General features: G+C 42.4%; 1 protein-coding gene and 1 pseudogene across 1 annotated transcript in view; one reads left to right on the forward strand and one right to left on the reverse strand.

The window, feature by feature from the left end:
• LOC146358821 (RCC1 and BTB domain-containing protein 2-like) overlaps nucleotides 1–19,516 on the forward strand; it is a 67,113-nt gene that overhangs the window by 14,521 nt on the left and 33,076 nt on the right. The window contains 3 exon segments of the mRNA XM_084820956.1: nucleotides 456–622; nucleotides 7,190–7,348; nucleotides 13,500–13,607. Of these exon segments, the coding sequence (XP_084677082.1) occupies nucleotides 456–622; nucleotides 7,190–7,348; nucleotides 13,500–13,607 (434 nt within the window).
• On the reverse strand, nucleotides 2,307–3,317 carry LOC146358822 (uncharacterized; annotated as a pseudogene).

Here is a 19,516-nt window from a genome sequence, read left to right on the forward strand (position 1 = left end):
ATATCTGTATCTGTATTAGATACAGATAGATACAGCAGGGTGCGGGGCAACAGAATAAGTTGCCCAGGTAATGGAAGAAGACTGTTGGGAGTTGTTGATGTGGTGGTAGGGGGAGAGACGGAAGAGTGGAGAAAAAGGGAGACAAAGAACGCATTACTTATAATTACTTTAAATGTGTCTGTGAAGTTGAAGCCTGCAGTACCATATTCAGTCACTACATGGCAGCCTTTCTTAACTAGGAGATGGTTTAGCAGTTCATACAGTTTAAAGACAGGTGTGTAAAGCTTTGTTGTATCAAACTAAGGGCTCTTCCCAACCTGTGCAAAGCCAGGTCCTTTTAATAGTTCCAGAATAAATGTGTTAGTCTTTAAGATGCCACAAGACTCTTTGTTGTTTTAGCTTGTAATGTAGGTAGCTTTTCATTCTTGTAAAGTTCTTCCCTCCTTATATTGCAGAAGGAAAAGTATATAGCTGGGGTCATAATGCTTACAGTCAGCTGGGAAATGGAACAACCAATCATAATTTACTTCCTAGCCAAATTTCCACCAACTTGGTAAACAAAAAAGTGATTGAAGTAGCCTGTGGCTCACATCATTCTGTGGTCTTAACATCAGATGGAGAGGTGAGAAAAGCTATCAGTCTTGTGCAAGTTGCTTTGGAATTTTGTACTGAATACAAGAAGGGGCAAGAATTCAGCATTAGATCAAACAGGGATGTAAACTGAGACAAAACCTATCTGCTGATAAGCATCTAAACATTCATTGATAACACTGTTTTTGTAGTGGTTACGTAGCCTAAAAAAGTATAAGTACCCTGTGACGTCCTTGCCCTGGGTTCTACCTTTTCCAGCTTCCACCTGATGAAACTGAGAAGAAAACCCCCTCAGGTTAACTTTCTAACCACCTTATCAGTTGTTTGGTTGTACAAAACGTCATCATCCACAGCAAACACAGGGTAGCTTATACAAGGCAGGAGAGCAACATCAGTGTTATGTGGTTGTGGGCATCAAGGTTGACAAATATGACAGACCACAAGCAACTCGGATTGCCAAAGAGGCTGAATCCATTAATTGCTTCTGGGGCTGCTTTTGCTAACCCAACAGAACTTGAATTCTGTTTTAATTTTTGTGAACCGCCCAGAGAGCTTCGGCTATTGGGCAGTATAGAAATGAAATAAATAAATAAATTGAATGCAGTTTGGTGCTGCCATTGTTGTATTTGCTTCCCCTTTCCCACACACCAAAGACCAAAGTACACAGTATGCTCTTTCCGCACAAAATGCAAGGTTCTGTATGAAGGACACCTCTTTAGCAATATTGGGACAATAAAATTTGGCAGCCAACCGTTTATAAGTTTTTACCAGTGCCCATATGAGCAGCTATGGGTACATCATGAGCTACGTCCAACAACTGTTGTCTGTATGGATGAGGGACAATCAGCAGTTGTCCCTTGTATTTTGTGGTAGCCATTTCCTGTATAACAGACCATTCTTACAAAATAGTTGTTCTTCTTGGGCTTCACCCAAAGAGAATTCTGGCGACTGTGCCTGTGTTTTTAATTTTTCTAAAGTCTGATCACTCTCAACAGCGTTTCTGAATTCACTGTCAGCTTGAGCTGAACCACTGAAAACAGCTAAGCCCACTGTCTCACTGCCTGCCGTTTCACTTTGGTTGTTAGGCAACAGCTTTACTGACACTGTATCACATACTCCTCCTTTCTCTGTTACCATAGACTCACTGTCCTTTACTCCTTTCTGAGACGTAGTCACAATGTATATTTGCCTCTCATGAGACATAATATCTTTTCCCAAAGTAAATGATTCACATTGTTCAGAGTTAACCCCTACTTCAAACTCTCCCTCAGAATCTCTTCAGACTGCTCTGATTTTGCCAAAGGTATTTGAACAGGTTCTCTTCTTATACCTTTAATCTTAATGGTTTTCTGAGGTAAAATCTTCTCAGGATTAAATAGATATTGAATGTATTAGGGGAATTTCATTACCAGTGTCAAGTATAGCCACATATCCATTTCCATTTCGGGTCACTTTCTCCCTCAGAGTGTCATTAAATTAATCTACCTCATCCCAATTCAACATATAACAAAGTGAAGCCCCGGGTTGCTCAAGTTGTGTTCCTTTGAATTTGAACATGCCTGACTGAGGTGGATTTTTCTTTCTTCTTACCCAGTCTTGGACAGTTAGGTTTAATATGACCAGTTAAATCACAGTTAACTTTGTCTGTGTTTCCAAATAAAGGTTTTACTTGAAATTTTCTGTCATGATTCTCAGAGGTCTATTGATTTTTCCCTTTATTTTTTCTTAAAACCTCCAGATTTATTTATATTTCTATTCTGGTAATCTTGATTTGTTGTACCAGTAAGATTGAATCCTCTATTTAAAGTGAAATTATCAGCTAACTCAGCAGGATATTTGACAGTTTTTGGAATTTGATCCCGAACCAAAAGTTTTATATCTTGGGGTAATTAATGTAAGAGCTGATCCAAGATCATAAGATTTTTCAGATCTTCTTTGAATTTTACATCAGTAGTACTGATCAATTTCTCAAAATAATCAGTAAGCTTATAACTAAATTCCACACAGGGCTTACATGATGTTATTGTACTGTTCCTAAACCTCTTTCTGAAAAATTCTGTCCCATACTTCTGATATACAGCAGCCTTAAAGGTTTCAAAGACCACTACCTTGTCCACAGGAAAAGTATTATATACCTCAGACAATTCTCCTTTAATCAAACTAGGAATAAATCTCATATAATCATTTGGAGCTATATTCCACATCTAAGCAGCTTTTTCAAATGTGGTGAGAAACACATTTGGGGTGAAATCCTTAGGGGATAATTTAGGAGGTCTGGCTTCCTTCTCAGTTCACCTTTTATCCTCTCTCAACATTTTCTGTTTTTCCAATTTAATCCTTTCCATGTCAGTTTCTTTTTGGTACTTTATTTATTTATTTATTTATTTATTTATTTTTGAATTCCACCTCTCTGTCTCTCTCTTTCTGTCTCAACTTTTTCTAAGTCAGTCTATCTCTCTCCTTTTCTCTCTCTCTCCGTCTTAACTCTGCTTCTTTCTATTGCATCCCTCTCTTTCTGTTGCATCTCTGCTCTGTTTCTTTTTTTCAGATTCTAAATACTGAGGTGACATTTCCATATGTGCATATCTTAGAGGATTTACCTCAGCCTCTCCTGCACCTCTGCCTCTGAGGTGATCTATTAACATCATTTTTAATTCATCTTCTGACTTCCCCTCATAAAGGAGATTCAGGCTTTTACATCTCTCGAAGAGACCTTCCTTTTTCATGCTTAAAAACTACATTTTCCTCAGAGTTTTCCTCACCCACACAATGTTACTACTTGGGATTTTTTGAGATAGGTTTAGGATTGATACCTTGTAACACGTACTTTCCTGTCAACTCCTGACTACAGAAGCATCTATCTCTTTATTATTCAGTGGTTTAAAGCCCCTTTATTTTGGATCCCACCGCTCTGCCACCACTTGTGACATTCATGCCCTGGGCTCTATCTTCTCCAGCTTCCACCTGGTGAAACTGAGAAGAAAACCCCATCAGGACATCTGCCTCTGCTGGGTCATTTGTCCTACTGTCACACAAGCTTCAGCCCCTTTTTTCTCTATGGGTTAAAGAGACACCCAATATGCCTAATTGGCTCCCTCTACCCAATACAGGAGAAGTAACAAGGAAATATGCTTTCTAGTGCTATAATACAAACCAACACATGGGATTTTGTAGTTAAAAACAAACAAAATTTTATTTAATACAAGGAGAGTTATATCTTATTATTAATCAATCTATGCTTGGTCCTAACCTGCCTACTACTCTACCCCTTCTAAATCCTAATCCCAAAACCCCACTCACTAGATTTATTATTTATTTATTTATTGCATTTATACCCCGCCTTTCTCCCTCTCGCAAGGAACTCAAGGCGGCTTACATTCTCCTCCTCCTCACCGTTGTATCCTCACAACAACAACCCTGTGAGGTAGGTTGGGCTGAGAGTCTGTGACTGGCCCAAAGTCACCCAGTGAGCTTCCATGGCTGAGTGGGGACTAGAACCCGGATCTCCTGGCTCCCAGTCTCCTTAAGGCCCTATCTGACTGTCAGTTCTCTCCTTTTAAAACCTCAGAATCCTCACGCACGTGCAAACCCTTCCCACTCACTCTCAGATGTTCTTTTAACCCTAATTTACCTGGGTTACACTTAACAATGCAAGCACATATATTATTATAACAAGCATATGTTACATACCCATTGTTGGCCTTTTTGTAAAAATTAGCTGATCTTCTGCCCCAATTCATGTTCCTTTTGTGCCCCATCCCATCTTTAAAGTGCTCTGGAGATTCATGCAAACACATTGGGTGCGCTTGATAATACAGCCATATGCTGAATTCAGATTTCAAGGGCACATAGAGAAGACTCTCCCCCAGACTTTCACCAGTCATAGTTTGAAAGTATTTAGGAAACAAGGTATGACTACTTGGAACCGACACTCTGTTTCTAAACAAGGGAGAGTGAATATTTTTAAATGTAGTACATACTAGATTATGTTATATATAAAACATGTTTTATATACCTTGAGTTTTAAAGATATGGGGAGATGAAAGTTCAGATGAATGAATGAATGAATGAATGCATACCAGCATTCCTAACTTACGGTGCTTCCATTCTAGTGCTACAAATGCATTGCTTTTTGCTGTAATCTACAAGTGGAATTGCAGTTGACCTTCCACACTTCAGGGGGTCTAGCGCTTTTTTGGTGTGTGCATCTTGTGTTCAATTCACACTGTGGGTGCAACGTAGTGGAGTGGGCAGTATTGTCCCCTCCCCTTTCCCCACCTGTCATGGTTGCCACCCCCCTCCCCTTCTCTTAACATGTTGAAGTAGTTGTTTCTCAGCACCATTTGAGTTGTGTTTGTGTGGGCAGGTGTTTTAGTCATCATGAATGCACCTAATTAAAAAAAAAGTTACACAATTATCATAGAAACATAGAAATAAGGTTGGAAGGGGCCTATAAGACCATTGAGTCCAACCTCCCTGCTCAATGCAGGAAATTATGAACTTCTTTTTAAAAAAAGAGTTCCTGCAACACAGGACAAGAGAATTGCAGCCTTCTTCTGAGTATGGTTGGGCTGTAGCTATCAATTTCACCTACAAATGCCCAGTCATGGGAGTCTCTCCTCCCCGCCCACCTCGGTTAGTTACACAGCACAGCTAGAAAACCTGCCTGCTTGATTTTCCCCACTGTTTCACAACAGAACAGCATTGGCTCCCCTTGCCTGCCCATTCTGCCAGCTAACATCACTAGGCAGACTCAAGCAATTTCTTTTTTTGTAACAAAACTGCAGGATTTTGTTACATAATTGTGCTATTAAAAGGGGGCGGGGAGCAAATGACAGTCTGGGAACTGAGTGAGAATCATTCCAGGAGAGGAAGTAATTAATTCAGGGTTTTAGATCATTCCAAACACTTCATTGTAGCCAGGCATCTCCCAGGAGCAATGTGCTAGTCTCTGATGAAGTTTGATGAACTCTGCAGGAGTCAGACTTTCTCAGCTGTCATCCCTCAACCAAGTACAGTATTTCTCAGCTCAACCTCTGATCCACACCCTGTAAAAAATTCTTGAAACTAGAGCAATTGCTCTTGGTAATTAAGGTGCCAGTCAGGTAATACAGCAATGAAAAGAGGAAGTAATTAGGCTTTCAAAAAACAAGAAAGCCAGCCAGGAGACAACTTTAATCTTTTATTGTCACTTGTGTGCTCCAGTAAAATGCACCTAATTTTTTAATGGTTAGTTGCACTATTGGAACATGATTCCAATTATTGTTTAACAAATTAAAAAGAAAAGGATTGCTTGCAGCACAGAGCAAGAGCTAAGCAGCTAAGTTACATTTCTGAGTAAACATAGTTAGGGATAGGCCTGTCCCATCAGTTTCATCTGAGAATGCCCTATCTCTAGTCTAGTCAGTTTCACAACTCGATCTAATCAGGCAACCCAATCTTATCAGTTTCACAGTCCCTCTAAAAAAATTAGATACCCTGATTTTCCTTGCTATAAAAATTGCAATAATGCAGTTGTGAAAATTAAAAAGTAGAAGTGTGTGGATTGAAGAAACCTTATTCCAGGAAGCAACTGATTAAGGCTGAGAGCCAGTAGTTCAGGGTGCACAACCTGGAATGACTGATGCCGGAAAGGAGGGGCATCCCCAATATGTCATCCACCTTCTGATGCCGGAAAGGAGGGGCATCCCCAATATGTCATCCACCTTCCCCTGGGTTGACAGCTTCCACTGTGCCTCAACTGTGTATTTTCCTGTCCACTCCTGCAAAGAAATTGTGCTACTATTCTATTGCAGAAAATAGAAATTTTCTATTGTAGAAAATAGACGTTGTGCCAGCAAGAAAGCCTTAATGGATTTTCTGCAGTAAGAAAAAAGACCCAAAAAGCAGTGAGAAAACTGAGGAGGATTACATTTGGATGGCGCTGGGTACTTCCAGATGGAGGGGTCGCAGCGCTAATTGTCAGAAGGCATTGTGCAGCTATTCTGTCTTTTTTTCTGAAGGGGTAGAATTAGGAACACGGGAAGCTGCCTTACACTGAGTCGGGCCATTGCTCCATCTAGACCAGGATTGCCAACACTGACTGGCAGCGGCTCTCCGGGGTCTCAGGCAGGATTCTTTCCTCATCCTGCCTGGAGAAGCCAGGGATCAAACCTGGGACCTTCTGCATGCAAAGCAGGTGCTCTAGCACACTGAGCTATGGTCCTTCCCTGCCTGGACTCCCTATAAAATTCTGTAAATGAGGCAGGGCAGTGGTGTGAAAAAAACGTCTGAAAGCATTCATCACCTGGAACCTCTTAAAATAGCATGAACAAGGCAATTCCAGTTGCACTCTAAATGTCTCATCTGGAAGCCTCTGCAAAATACAGCCCGTGTTACCTAGTATCATCATAACCTGCTTAAAAAATAAGGAAATATATGTTTTCCAGAACGTATAGGAACATTCTTTAAAGTATTGTTGTAGGCCTTCGCCTACACAGAGCTTCCATATGGTGTAATATAACATGATATTTTTTTCAAAATGGGGATTACAACAGTATTCACTGTATTCAGTAAACACTGAACAGTATTTCAGTCTGTTTCTGGCTCCCCTTTACAGGTATATACATGGGGCTATAATAACTCAGGGCAAGTTGGATCTGGCTCAACAGTCAATCAGCCAATTCCTCGAAGAGTTACTTGCTGTTTACAGAATAAGATAGTTATTAACATTGCTTGTGGCCAAATGTGTTCAATGGCTGTGGTGGAAAACGGGGAGGTAAGATTATTCTTCAGAGTTACAAGGTCAGTTTTCAGTTTGAAGTTTGCAATGTAACGTGAACAATTGTTGACAATGTCTCCCTCTTCAAATGTTACAAGAAGAAATGCTGCTGATTAAAGCAGATGTTTAATTTAGAGAACATTGTCTGATTGTTTACATGTATTTTTTTCCTTGGGGCCTGGGTTAGTGATGTTTAGGTGCTGCTGCTCTTCCCAGAATTAGATGTCAAACAGCAAATTGTAGTAAAAATCCAACACATTTTCTTTCTGTCATGAATTAAATCAAGGTGGATTCCCAAGTGGGGTCACGAAGCCTGTTCAGTGGGGCTCTCGATGGAAGAGTCTTGCTGCAGGGTGAACAATGGTTTTACCGCCTCTTGTTCTTTTCCTTCTGACAGTTTCTTCTGACTGTATATTCTCATGTGTCCTATTTATTTTGTCTCTCTACAGGATCAGATGACTAGGCCGCCATCAACCCCCATCCCCCAACTGCCCTTTGCTGCTTCTTTTTTCCCCCAAATGTCAAAATCTGACCAGAGCATTCTTCTGTTTGATTGGTTGCCCTCAAAATAGTTCTTTTCTTCTTCTTCTTTGTGTTCCCTCTGGCATATGTTCTAGAGAACAGGAAAACTGAGGCTACCTACTAATTCGTCCCTTGCGTCTGGAGAATGGGGTCTTAACAGTTAGGATAGTGCTTTCTGTTGTCATAAAACAGACACATTTTACCAGGGTAGGCACTTCCAAATCACAGAGTCATTGTGGGCAGAGGAGCTTTTGAGCTCTATTTCTCTTTTAAAACTTTATTTCTCTCTTTCTGCTGTTACCCACTACTCTAACTAAAGTCTGTTACAATGCATAGGAGAGTTTCAGGAGGGGTGAAAAATGGCCAGGAAAAGACAGCTTTAGCTATCCATTCCCTTTTTGCTGGGTAGTGCAGGCGAGTGGCAATAAGGCTGTGATGGCTGCCCAAGTCTTGAGTGTCTCTCCCCCCCCCCCCCCCGGGAGTTACAATTTATCTGATTAGGTTTGTAGCTTGGGAATACTCCAGGATATGGTCTTGCACCTGAGTAAACATGTGGCAACTAATAGTTTTGGCTAGGTTTGGCTGGCACTTCAGCTGTTCTACCTTTTTAGAAGAGAGAAACTTGGCTACCATCATATATGTCTTGGTAAGTTCCCATTGATTACTCCTGTATGTTGAGCTTCCCTTGACTCTTCAGAACCTGCACTTTGTGCAGAGTGTAGTGGCCTGTGCATTAACCAATGCCAGCAGCAGGGAACACATTATGCTAGTGTTGGAGAGGCTGCATTAGTCTCCAGTTAGCATCTGCCAATTGAAGGTTCCAGTGCTTTAGAGAACACTACCTCTTCTCTCCTGAGGTTGATAGGTTCTATGAAGACCTACAACACCTTCTAGAACTAACATCAAAAAAAGATGTCCTCTTCATCATAGGGGATTGGAATGCTAAAGTAGGAAGTCAAGAAATCACCGGGATAACAGGCAAGCATGGCCTTGGTGTACAAAATGAAGCCGGACAAAGGCTAATCGAGTTTTGCCAAGAGAACACGCTGATCATAGCAAACACTCTTTTCCAACAGCACAAGAGGCGACTCTACACATGGACATCACCAGATGGTCAATATCGAAATCAGATTGATTATGTCCTTTGCAGCCAAAGATGGAGAAGCTCCATACAGTCAGTAAAAACAAGGCCTGGAGCTGACTGTGGCTCAGATCATGAGCTGCTTCTTGCAAAATTCTGGCTTAAATTGAAGAACGTCGGGAAAACCACTAAACCATTCAGGTATGACCTAAATCATATCCCTTATGAATACACAGTGGAGGTGAGGAATAGATTTCAGGGATTAGACCTGATAGACAGAGTGCCTGAGGAACTATGGACGGAGGTCTGTAACGTTGTTCAGGAGGCAGCAACTCAATCCATCCCCAAGAAAAAGAAATGCAAGAAAGTAAAGTGGCTGTCTGAGGAGGCTTTACAAGTAGTTGAGGAAAGAAGGGAAGCGAAAAGCAAGGGAGAAAGGGGAAGATATATCCAACTGAATGCAGAGTTCCAGAGAATAGCAAGGAGAGACAAGAAGGCCTTCTTAAATGAACAATGCAAGGAAATCGAGGAAAACAACAGAATGGGAAAGACTAGAGATCTTTTCAAGAACATCGGAGATCTCAAGGGAATGTTTTGTGCAAAGACGGGCATGATAAAGGACAAAGAAGGCAGGGACCTAACGGAAGCAGATGAGATTAAGAAGAGGTGGAAAGAATACACAGAAGAACTATACAGGAAAGATCTGAATGTCCCTGATAGCCATGATAGTGCGGTCACTGAACCTGAGCCGGACATCCTCGAGAGTGAAGTCAAGTGGGCCTTAGGAAGCATTAGTAACAACAAAGCTAGCGGAGATGACAGGATTCCAGCTGAGCTATTTAAGATCCTAAAAGATGATGCTGTTAAAGTGCTGGACTCAATATGCCATCAAATTTGGAACACTCAACAGTGGCCACACAAATCCTACAAGCTAGGCTTCAGCAGCATGTGAACTGAGAACTACCGGAAGTACAAGCTGGGTTCCGAAGAGGCAGAGGAACTAGAGATCAAATCGCCAACATTCGCTGGATCATGGAGAAAGCAAGAGAATTTCAGAAAAACATCTATTTCTGCTTCATTGACTATGCCAAAGCCTTTGATTGTGTGGATCACAACAAACTGTGGCAAATTCTTAAAGAGATGGGAGTACCAGGCACTCTTGAATGAAACGGATTATCTAGATCCATTTCAATCGGGCTTCAGGCCTGGTTTTGGAACGGAAACTGCCTTGGTTGCCCTGTGGGATGACCTCTGCTGGGAGAGGGACAGGGGGAGTGCGACCCTGTTGATTCTCCTGGACCTCTCAGCGGCTTTCGATACCATCGACCATGGTATCCTTCTGGATAGGTTGTCTGGGTTGGGAGTTGGAGGCACTGCACTACAGTGGTTCCACTCCTACTTGGATGGCCGATTCCAGAAGGTGGTGCTGGGGGATTATTGCTCTGTGCCATGGCAATTGTGCCATGGGGTTCCACAGGGCTCTATTTTATCCCCCATGCTGTTTAACATCTACATGAAACCGCTGGGGGAGGTTATCCGGAGGTGTGGGCTGAGGTGCCATCAATATGCGGATGACACCCAGCTCTACCTCTCTTTCTCATCAAAACCAGGTGAGGCAGTGGCTGTTCTGAACCAGTGCCTGGGCACGGTAATGGACTGGATGAGGGCTAATAAACTGAAACTCAATCCAGACAAGACGGAGGTACTGTTAGTGGGTGGTTCGTCTGCCCGGCTAGGTGATATTCAACCTGTTCTGGAGGGGGTTGCACTCCCCCTAAAGGATCAGGTTCGTAGTTTGGGGGTGCTCTTGGATCCAGAACTGTCACTTGAGGCACAGGTGAACTCAGTGGCACGGAGCACTTTTTATCAGCTTAGGCTGGTATACCAACTACGCCCTTATCTGGACAGAGATAGCCTAGCTACAGTTATCCATGCTCTGATAACTTCTCGTCTGGATTACTGCAATGCGTTATACGTGGGGCTGCCTTTGAAAACGGTCCGGAAACTTCAGCTGGTCCAAAATAGGGCAGCAAGATTGTTAACAGGGACTGGCCTGCGAGCTCATATTACGCCAGTACTTTTCCAGCTGCACTGGCTGCCAGTCCATTTCCGGGCCCGATTCAAAGTGCTGGTGTTAACATTCAAAGCCCTTAACGGCTTGGGGCCAGGTTACCTGAAGGATCGCCTCCTCCCATATGTGCCTGCCCGGACCTTAAGATCATCATCAGCGGCCCTTCTGCGTGAGCCCCTGCCAAAGGAAGTGAGGCGGGTGGCTACTAGGAGGAGGGCTTTTTCTGCTGTGGCACCCCGGCTCTGGAATGAGCTCCCTAGTGAGGTTCTCCTGGTGCCTACATTGTACTCCTTTCGGCGCCAGGTGAAGACCTTTTTATTTTCCCAGGCATTTTAGCTTTCTAAATTTTTATCTTTGCTGTTTTAAATCTGTATTTTAAACTCCTGTACTGCTGCTAGGTTTTATTGTGGTTGTATTGTTATATTGTGGTTTTAATGTTCTATATATTTTAAATTGTTTTATTGTGTGTTGTTTGGTTTTAGTTTTTGTGAACCGCCCAGAGAGCTTCGGCTATTGGGCGGTATAGAAATGAAATAAATAAATAAATAAATAAATAATAAATAAATACCAGACCACCTTACCTGTCTCCTGAGAAACCTGTACGAGGGTCAAGAATCAACAGTAAGAACCAGACATGGAACAACCGATTGGTTCAAAATTGGGAAAGGAGTACAACAAGGCTGTATATTGTCGCCCTGCTTATTTAATGTATATGCAGAGTACATCATGAGACACGCCGGGTTGGATGAATCACAGGTCGGGATTAAGATTGCCGGGTGAATTATCGACAACCTCAGATACGCAGACAATACCACCCTAATGGCTGAAAGTGAAGAGGATCTAAAGAGCCTCTTGTTGAGGGTGAAAGTGGAGAGTGCAAAAGCTGGTTTGAAACTCAACATTAAAAAAACGAAGATCATGGCATCTGGCCCCATCACTTCCTGGCATATAGAAGGGGAAGAAATGGAAGCAGTGACAGATTTTACTTTCTTGGGCTCCAAGATCACCACAGACAGTGACTGTAGCCATGAAATGAAAAGACGCTTGCTCCTTGGGAGGAAAGCTATGGCAAACCTAGACAGCATAGTAAGAAGCAGAGACAACACCTTGCCGACAAAGATTTGTATAATCAGAGCTATGGTTTTCCCAGTAGCAACGTATGGCTGTGAGAGCTGGACTATAAGGAAGGCTGAGCACTGAAGAATTGATGCTTTCGAACTGTGGTGCTGGAGAAGACTCTTACGAGTCCCCTGGACTGCAAGGAGGTTAAATCAGTCCATCCTAAAGGAAATCAACCCTGACTGCTCATTGGAAGGACAGATACTGAAGCTGAAGCTCAAATATTTTGGCCACCTAATGCAAAGAGAAAACTCCCTGGAAAAGACCCTGATGCTGGGAAAGATTGAAGGCAAAAGGAGAAGGGGACGGCAGAGGATGAGATGGCTAGATAGCATCACCGATGCAATGAATATGAATTTGCGCACACTCCGGGAAAGAGCTTAGGACAGGAAGGCCTGGCGTGCTATGGTCCATGGGGTCACGAAGAGTTGGACACGACTTAACGACTGAACAAACCTCCTCTCAAGCCCATCACTGAGATCTTCATGGAAGGCCTTTGTTTCTTTAAGACTAGAGACTAGATTGGTAACAATGCAGATTTGGCCCAGATTTGGTAGTGGTGACACACCTTTGAAACTCTCATTCGAGGAAGTGTATCTGGCTTCCTAGACCTTTCTACTTTTCTGAAAGCTAGTGAAGACCTTCATGTTCCAATGAGCGGCTGATTATTTTTTCTTCATCATCTGTTACTATTTTTATGGTGATTGTTTTCAAGTTCTTAATTGGTTTTTCATTGTTGTTCTAAGGTACACTCTAACACTATCAGTGCCCACCAGTCTCTTTTCCCTGAAACCCAAATTCTTGCAGGCACTGGGGGGTTGGGTGTATGGAAGACTATTCTACAGAAAAAAAAAAAAACCATCCACAGGTCATAAGTGCTTTCATAAGCTGAATTAAAGAGTAGTGAGTCCAAAACTAGCTGCTTGGTAATCTAGTATAGGTACAAATGCAGGAGAATTGGCTCACCTGCATGAAGTTACTGAACAGCCTCCACCTCTTCAATCCAAGAATTTCTGCTAGCATTTAAGGGGACCTAGCACTGCCATTGGAAGGAAGCACCTAAGAAACTAGCACTACCCAAGCAAATTACCACAGTGGGGCAGTTGGGGATTTCCATGACCAAGTGGGCAATTTCATCACCCCCTTGCCCAGGGCAGGCTTTTTGGTTAGACTGATCTCAGGTGTGTTCTAATGTCTTCCTGGAGTACAAAATTGTTTTTGGCAATTGTTCAATCTGAACAGTGAGCATGTAAAATATATATATATATATATATATATATATATATATGAATTACACAGTGATTGTTCCTTACCCTTATACCTGTATACTAATTGGTATTATCTCCTTTTCTAAGGTTTATGTTTGGGGTTACAATGGTAATGGCCAGCTTGGATTGGGCAATAGTGGCAATCAACCGACGCCTTGTAGAATAGCAGCTTTACAAGGCATTCATGTGCAACAGGTATGTTTCTGCTGTCTTCCAATCCAGGCCTTTGTGAAAACATTACCTATTGAACTATCTAATTATTCCTATATACCAGGGGTGCACAGACCTTCAGGCCCAAGGGTTATATCCAGCACCAGATGGGCAGCTGGGGGCTGCACATGTCCTACACACACTCCCCCCCCCTCGTGGTTTCCCTTGCCTGTGCTAGCAAGGGAAACCTTTCCCTGATCTCTGATCTCTGATCAAAAGGCAGAGATAAGGGGAACCTCAGAGAGTGGAGCGAAGGAGGGGGTTACCTGCAGGCTGTACTAGGAGTGGCCATGGGACATGGTTTTTGTGATGGAGAGTTCACGCAAACACAATTAGCACTTCCTTTCAGACCTTGCCAGTTGGACACAGCAAGTTCTGAGCTGAGCTGGGGCAGGGTCAGCAGACCTGGAGATGCAGGGGCGTGGGGCCAGCGTGCACAGCCCCGACCTCTACCCGCTTTAAGCCCTCACACATCCATGCCTGAATAGGGCTTATGTGAACACATTATCTGAGTGTGGATCCTTATGTAGCATCATCCATACATAAGGGGGGGAGGTATCAGCAGCCCTGAAGGTTTGCAGAAGTACAAATAATCTTTAGAAAAAGAACTCTAATGGGAAAGGGCAACATGGCTCAAAGAGCACAAATTGCTCTTTGAGCCCCGTTGTGGGGGGAAATGGAAAAAGTTGGCAACTAAATTTCCAAGGGCTAGCTGTCTGGAGCAAGCTGTTGCAGCGAAAATAACAGTAAACTGTTTTGCTTGCAGACTGGCGTCCATCATGCTTGTATCCCTATACAAGCATGATGGAGGCCAGTCTGCAAGCAAAACAGTTATTTTTGCGGCAACAGCTCACTCCATATGGCTACCCCTCAGAAATGTAGTTACACTAATTGTATATTTCTCTCCGCTCCCCCTGTTTTTTTTTAACATCCTATATGAGGAAGAACATCTTGAAACTTTAAAGCTAGCTCCGTATTTTAGGATGTTCAGTGGGCCCTAACAAAGGTCTTATGCTACTGCTGCTGTTTTAATTTCTTTTTCCTCTCAGTGTGTATGGTCTTTCTAATCCCACCCTGTCAGGCTAGTACCACAGCATATTTGTGGTTTCAGAGTTACACCAGCCAGGGGTGTGTGGCCAGCTGTCAGCCAAGATGGCAGCATAACTCAGAAGCTCCTGGTTCTGAGGGGCCTTTTATTCAACAATAACAGGGCACAGGGCCGGCCCATTCATTATGCAAATTGAGGCTCCCGCATCAGGTGGTGAGCCCGGTAAGGAGCAGCAGATTGGGGCCACCACCGCCACTTCCCTCCTCTCCTGAATGCTGTCTTTCGCTGTGTAACAGTGCTTGGGGCTGTGGGCCTGCTAGCAGCTCCTTCAGTAACAACCGCCACCACTCGTTGCCAGGTTCCCTCCCTCCCAGAGCCAGTTAGTCTGCTTGGAACAGGGGATTGCGAGGAATGGTTCTCTCCCCTACTGAGCTGCTGCCCTCTTGTCCCAACCAGCCCTGTGGTCCCTGCTGCTCGAGTAAGATTTGAGAACTGGAGAGAGAGAAAGAGAGAGAGAGAGATTGACGCTGCCCTGTACAGTGAGTGTCTTCTGTCCTCAGCCATGCAGGAGCTGCTGCTTCTGCCTGAGGTTGCTATTCCCTCCCCACCCCCACCAACTGTCCAGACCCCAGCAGGATCCAGGAGAGGCTGAACTTGGTCTCTCCCCAGAGGGGCTGCTGGAACCTGAAATGGGAAGAAAAAAAGAATTGCAATGCCCAAGGCCCCTCCTGGGTAAAGAGGATTCAGCAGCACCTTTCTGCATCCAGCTTCAGGGGTGCTAAAGCAATTCCTGTCTGCCCCTGTGAAATATGGATTTCAGTTTCTCCAGGACCACTCAGTTGATCAGGCTGAGAGGTTTGGGATTTTATTAAACTAGAACCTCCCCAGAGAGTTCATGCACTCTGAGGCTGAAGACGTCACACACCTCTCAGGCACAAACTTGGTTACAAACAAATCTCAGAGAGTTTCAGGCTCTCTGAAGCTCAAGACTGAAGAGGACACATGCCTCTTAGGTACAAACTTAATGACAAAGAAATCTCAAAGAGCTTCAAGCCCCCTGAATCTCAAGAGGTTACACACCTCTTAGATTAGAGCCCAAAACCAACACTCCTCCAGAAGTCGCACGCTTCTTCTGGGGCTTTAAGAAGTTACACACCTCTCAATGGCCTTGTAGGCCCCTTCGAAGCCCACTATTCTGATTCAAGGTAGAAACTTAGTTACCCAATGTGGTGCATTAAATGACTAAATATACAGTTAGCCCCTGTTCGTTGCTCAGCTCCAGATCAGCCCAATGCTGCAAAAATGGCCCACTGAGACAACGATGACACAGTGTCACCCAGGCCCACGCCCAAGCCTGCTGTCTTATATCCAAACCAACAGTGAGTATGACAGAACAAAGATAGTTGCACCCTATCTAAGCCCTGGACAGTAAAAGCCTCTCCCTGAACTTCACCCAACACATACACATCACAATGCTATCAAGTACTTGGCCAGAGCACTTAATGCATGTCCTGTTGGACTGAGGGTACTGTTGTATGTGCGCATACAACAATCCAGATGCAGCCACGCCCCTCCTGAACAGTGGCAGATTCAGGGGTTTTATACTCTTTTTCCCTCGTAGGGGCTCATGAGAGCAAAGAGGGGTTCAATATGTTCTTTGTTGATAATACATCATGTTCCCAATTCCTGGATTGACATTGTTATTGACAGATTGACATTTGTTGTAGACAGCCAGGCACCTCCTTCCAACTCCCCAACCTTTCTATGGTTATAAAGTGCCATCATTGTTATCAGAACATCTGCAGCTACCCCTCTTTTATTGGCCCATGTCCATCTTCTGATACTTTGGCAATCTTCAGCACATCCCAGAGCACCCTCATCTGGCCTTCCTGCAATAAAACCATTCATTCTCCATTCACACCTACCCTTCCTGGTCTGGGCTGTTCACATGACATAGACTGGTTTAGAATGTTGACCTTTTCACAGGGCTGACCTGTTCCATAATAATATATGCTTTAAGAAATATCAACAACTTCTGAGGGATGATTTAAGAAATATTAACAGTATTTGAGAACATCTGAGGACCTGCAAGATCTGTTTGAGAGAAAGATGTCTGCGCCAAGGAGAAGAAATGAGCCGGCATCAACTCCCCCCGCACCCCCTGTGTCAAAAGTTTCGAGAACAGAGGATATAGGGGAATTATTTACTCTGATAAAGACTTTATCTTCACAATTTACAGAGCAGGCCAAAAGGTTGGATTTAATCCAAAATTCCATCACCGCCTTGCAAGGAGCTATAGATTTAATTAATGCGTCAAAGCAAAAAATGGAGACGAAAACTAATGAGCCAGAAGACCGAGTGGCAGGAAATGAAACTACAACACAAATTTGTTTTAAAAATGCCTCTGATAGAATTTCTCAACTGGAGGTCTTCACGAGGAGATCCAATGTACATATTATTGGGATTAAAAATCTGATGATGTAAAATTCCCTATTTTTGTAGATAAACATTTGCATGAGATACTCCCTATCCCATCTTGATATTGAGCAGGCATTTCATGTGCCAAATGCTAAAGGGACTGACTACTCGATCATAGTCCAATTTGCAAAAGTCTCCACAAAGAATTATATCCTGCGTTTGGCAAGAGAGGGTAGAAGCCTTCCTGGAAACAAGATAAAGTTATTATTCCCAGATTACATCGAAGAGGTGGCGAATAGAAGAAGGCAATTTATCAAAGCAAAAAATATGGCAAAACAAATGAACTTACAATATTACTTAAAATATCCTGCTACACTTTGTATTGTGTCTGAAGGTCAGATGAAGAAGTTTCTAAATCATGAAATGGCAGAGGCATGGCTGAACGTAAAAATGCATGAGATTTCTGTTACAACCCCATGAACTGGAATTTTTAAACAAGGTTTGTTAACTGTTTGTGTTTAATCTACATGATCCAGGCTAGCTCAGAAGATAAATGATTATACATATATTCATTTATTCTCTTTCGTCTTTCGTTTTTTCTTGCTTTTCTTTATATTTTCTATTTCAAAATAGATAATATATCTAGTATAAAATATATTACTTACTGGTGAAGGTTTATATTAAGTTTTATTATATATATATATATATATATATATATATAAAAATAAAAATAATATAGGCTTCTGGGAATGAATTGTAGACCTGTTTCTTTGATATAAGGTTGATGATATATTGAAATGTAAGGTTGTTTATTAAACTGTAAGATTGTTAAGGTTATAGATATAGTTTTTAAAATAGAATTGCATCGGAGGCCGGGAGGGATTGGAGTTTAAACTTAATTCTTTAAAGGGGAAGGAGAGGAAGAGGGGGGGGGGGAAGGGGAAAGGATCTTCTTTTTTCTTCACTTCCTTTCCTCCTCCCTTTTCCTTTTTTTCTTTTATTTTTCCTTCTCTTTTTGTTATTCTGGTATCCTCATCAGAATATTGTATTGTTGGGAAATTGTAGTATTGATCAGGTTGTTGGTAATTTTGGTATTGTTTATTTCATTTATAAAGATAAAATAAATAAAAATATATTCAAAAAAAAAGAAAAAAGATAAGTACGGTAATATTAGTGCCCCTAAACATATATACACTGCTTCAGTCACGTATAATATATTTCTGTCCCAATCAAATAATTAGAACATTGAACCAGCCAGATTTTATTTATTTATTTATTTATTTATTGCATTTATACCCCGCCTTTCTCCCTCTCGCAAGGAACTCAAGGCGGCTTGAGTTCCTTGCGAGAACTCGCAAGGACTCCATGGGAAAACTCTGTACATGGTCACAGATGCCTATTTTTAAATTTTTGATTGAAATATATATTATCCTTTTTAATAACAAAATGGCCCTAACTAAGTGTGTTTAGCATGACTGGCTGGGGCATGCTGAGAACTATAAGACTTTTTTTCTCTCTAAACATGCATAGGATTGCACCTTAAGTAAATTTAAAATGTAAAATTCTGCACATATGTGGAATCTTTAAAAAAATAACAGTAATAATAATAAATTAATATTATTGCTCTAGTATCAAGAATGGCTGCTGACATATTGAATGGAGTGACACCTGTTGTTTCTTCCAAGCTGACTCAGTCTCCTTATCTGGGGACAAGGGGACAGAAGTGGTTGTGCAGGCAAAAAGGGATGTGAGCAACAATGTTTGAGCTAGGGGTAAGGTAATATCTGAGTGTGTAGTGTGGCTTGGCTTGACTTATTTGAGCATGTCTGGATCTCCTTGGCTTTGAAAGCATATTTGTGGAGTACACCTGCTGGTTGCATGATCCACGAGGCCACGCTCCCGTGGGTGCATAGTCCTCCTTGAAAATAGGGGTTTGCACTTGCTAGAGAAAGGTGAACAGATGAGAAGAAGCTTAGGAACCTCTTCTTCGTTTGTGTTCAAAAGCCAGAAAGTGTCTTGTGGCATCTTGAGGACTCACACATTTATAATAACATAATAAGCATTTGTCATTTTCGCTTCAAATGCCAAAATAACTTGACTGGCTTTAGGTATTATGCACTGTGATTTGGGGAGAGGGGGCATCATTTGCTGTTCCACCTCAGACAGCAAAATGTCATGGGCAGGCCCTGACAGGGCAAAATAGCTTTTTAACTCTTCTGTGTGTCTAGACTGAAGGATGATGCAGCAGGTAATATCTACGCAAAGAAAATAATCTAGAAGTATAGATTGGCTTTCTTCAGATATGTGCATAGTGAAAGACAGAGGAAAGAAATGGTGGTTCAACTATTAAATAAGGATGGCAAAATGATAACAGATGACAAGGAAAAGGCAGATGTGCTCAATTCTTACTTTGGCTCAGTCTGTCTGT

Source organism: Heloderma suspectum, chromosome 1 (assembly GCF_057233095.1).
Source record: "Heloderma suspectum isolate Gila_16-S chromosome 1, 16-S_ref, whole genome shotgun sequence".
Lineage (NCBI taxonomy): Eukaryota > Metazoa > Chordata > Lepidosauria > Squamata > Helodermatidae > Heloderma > Heloderma suspectum.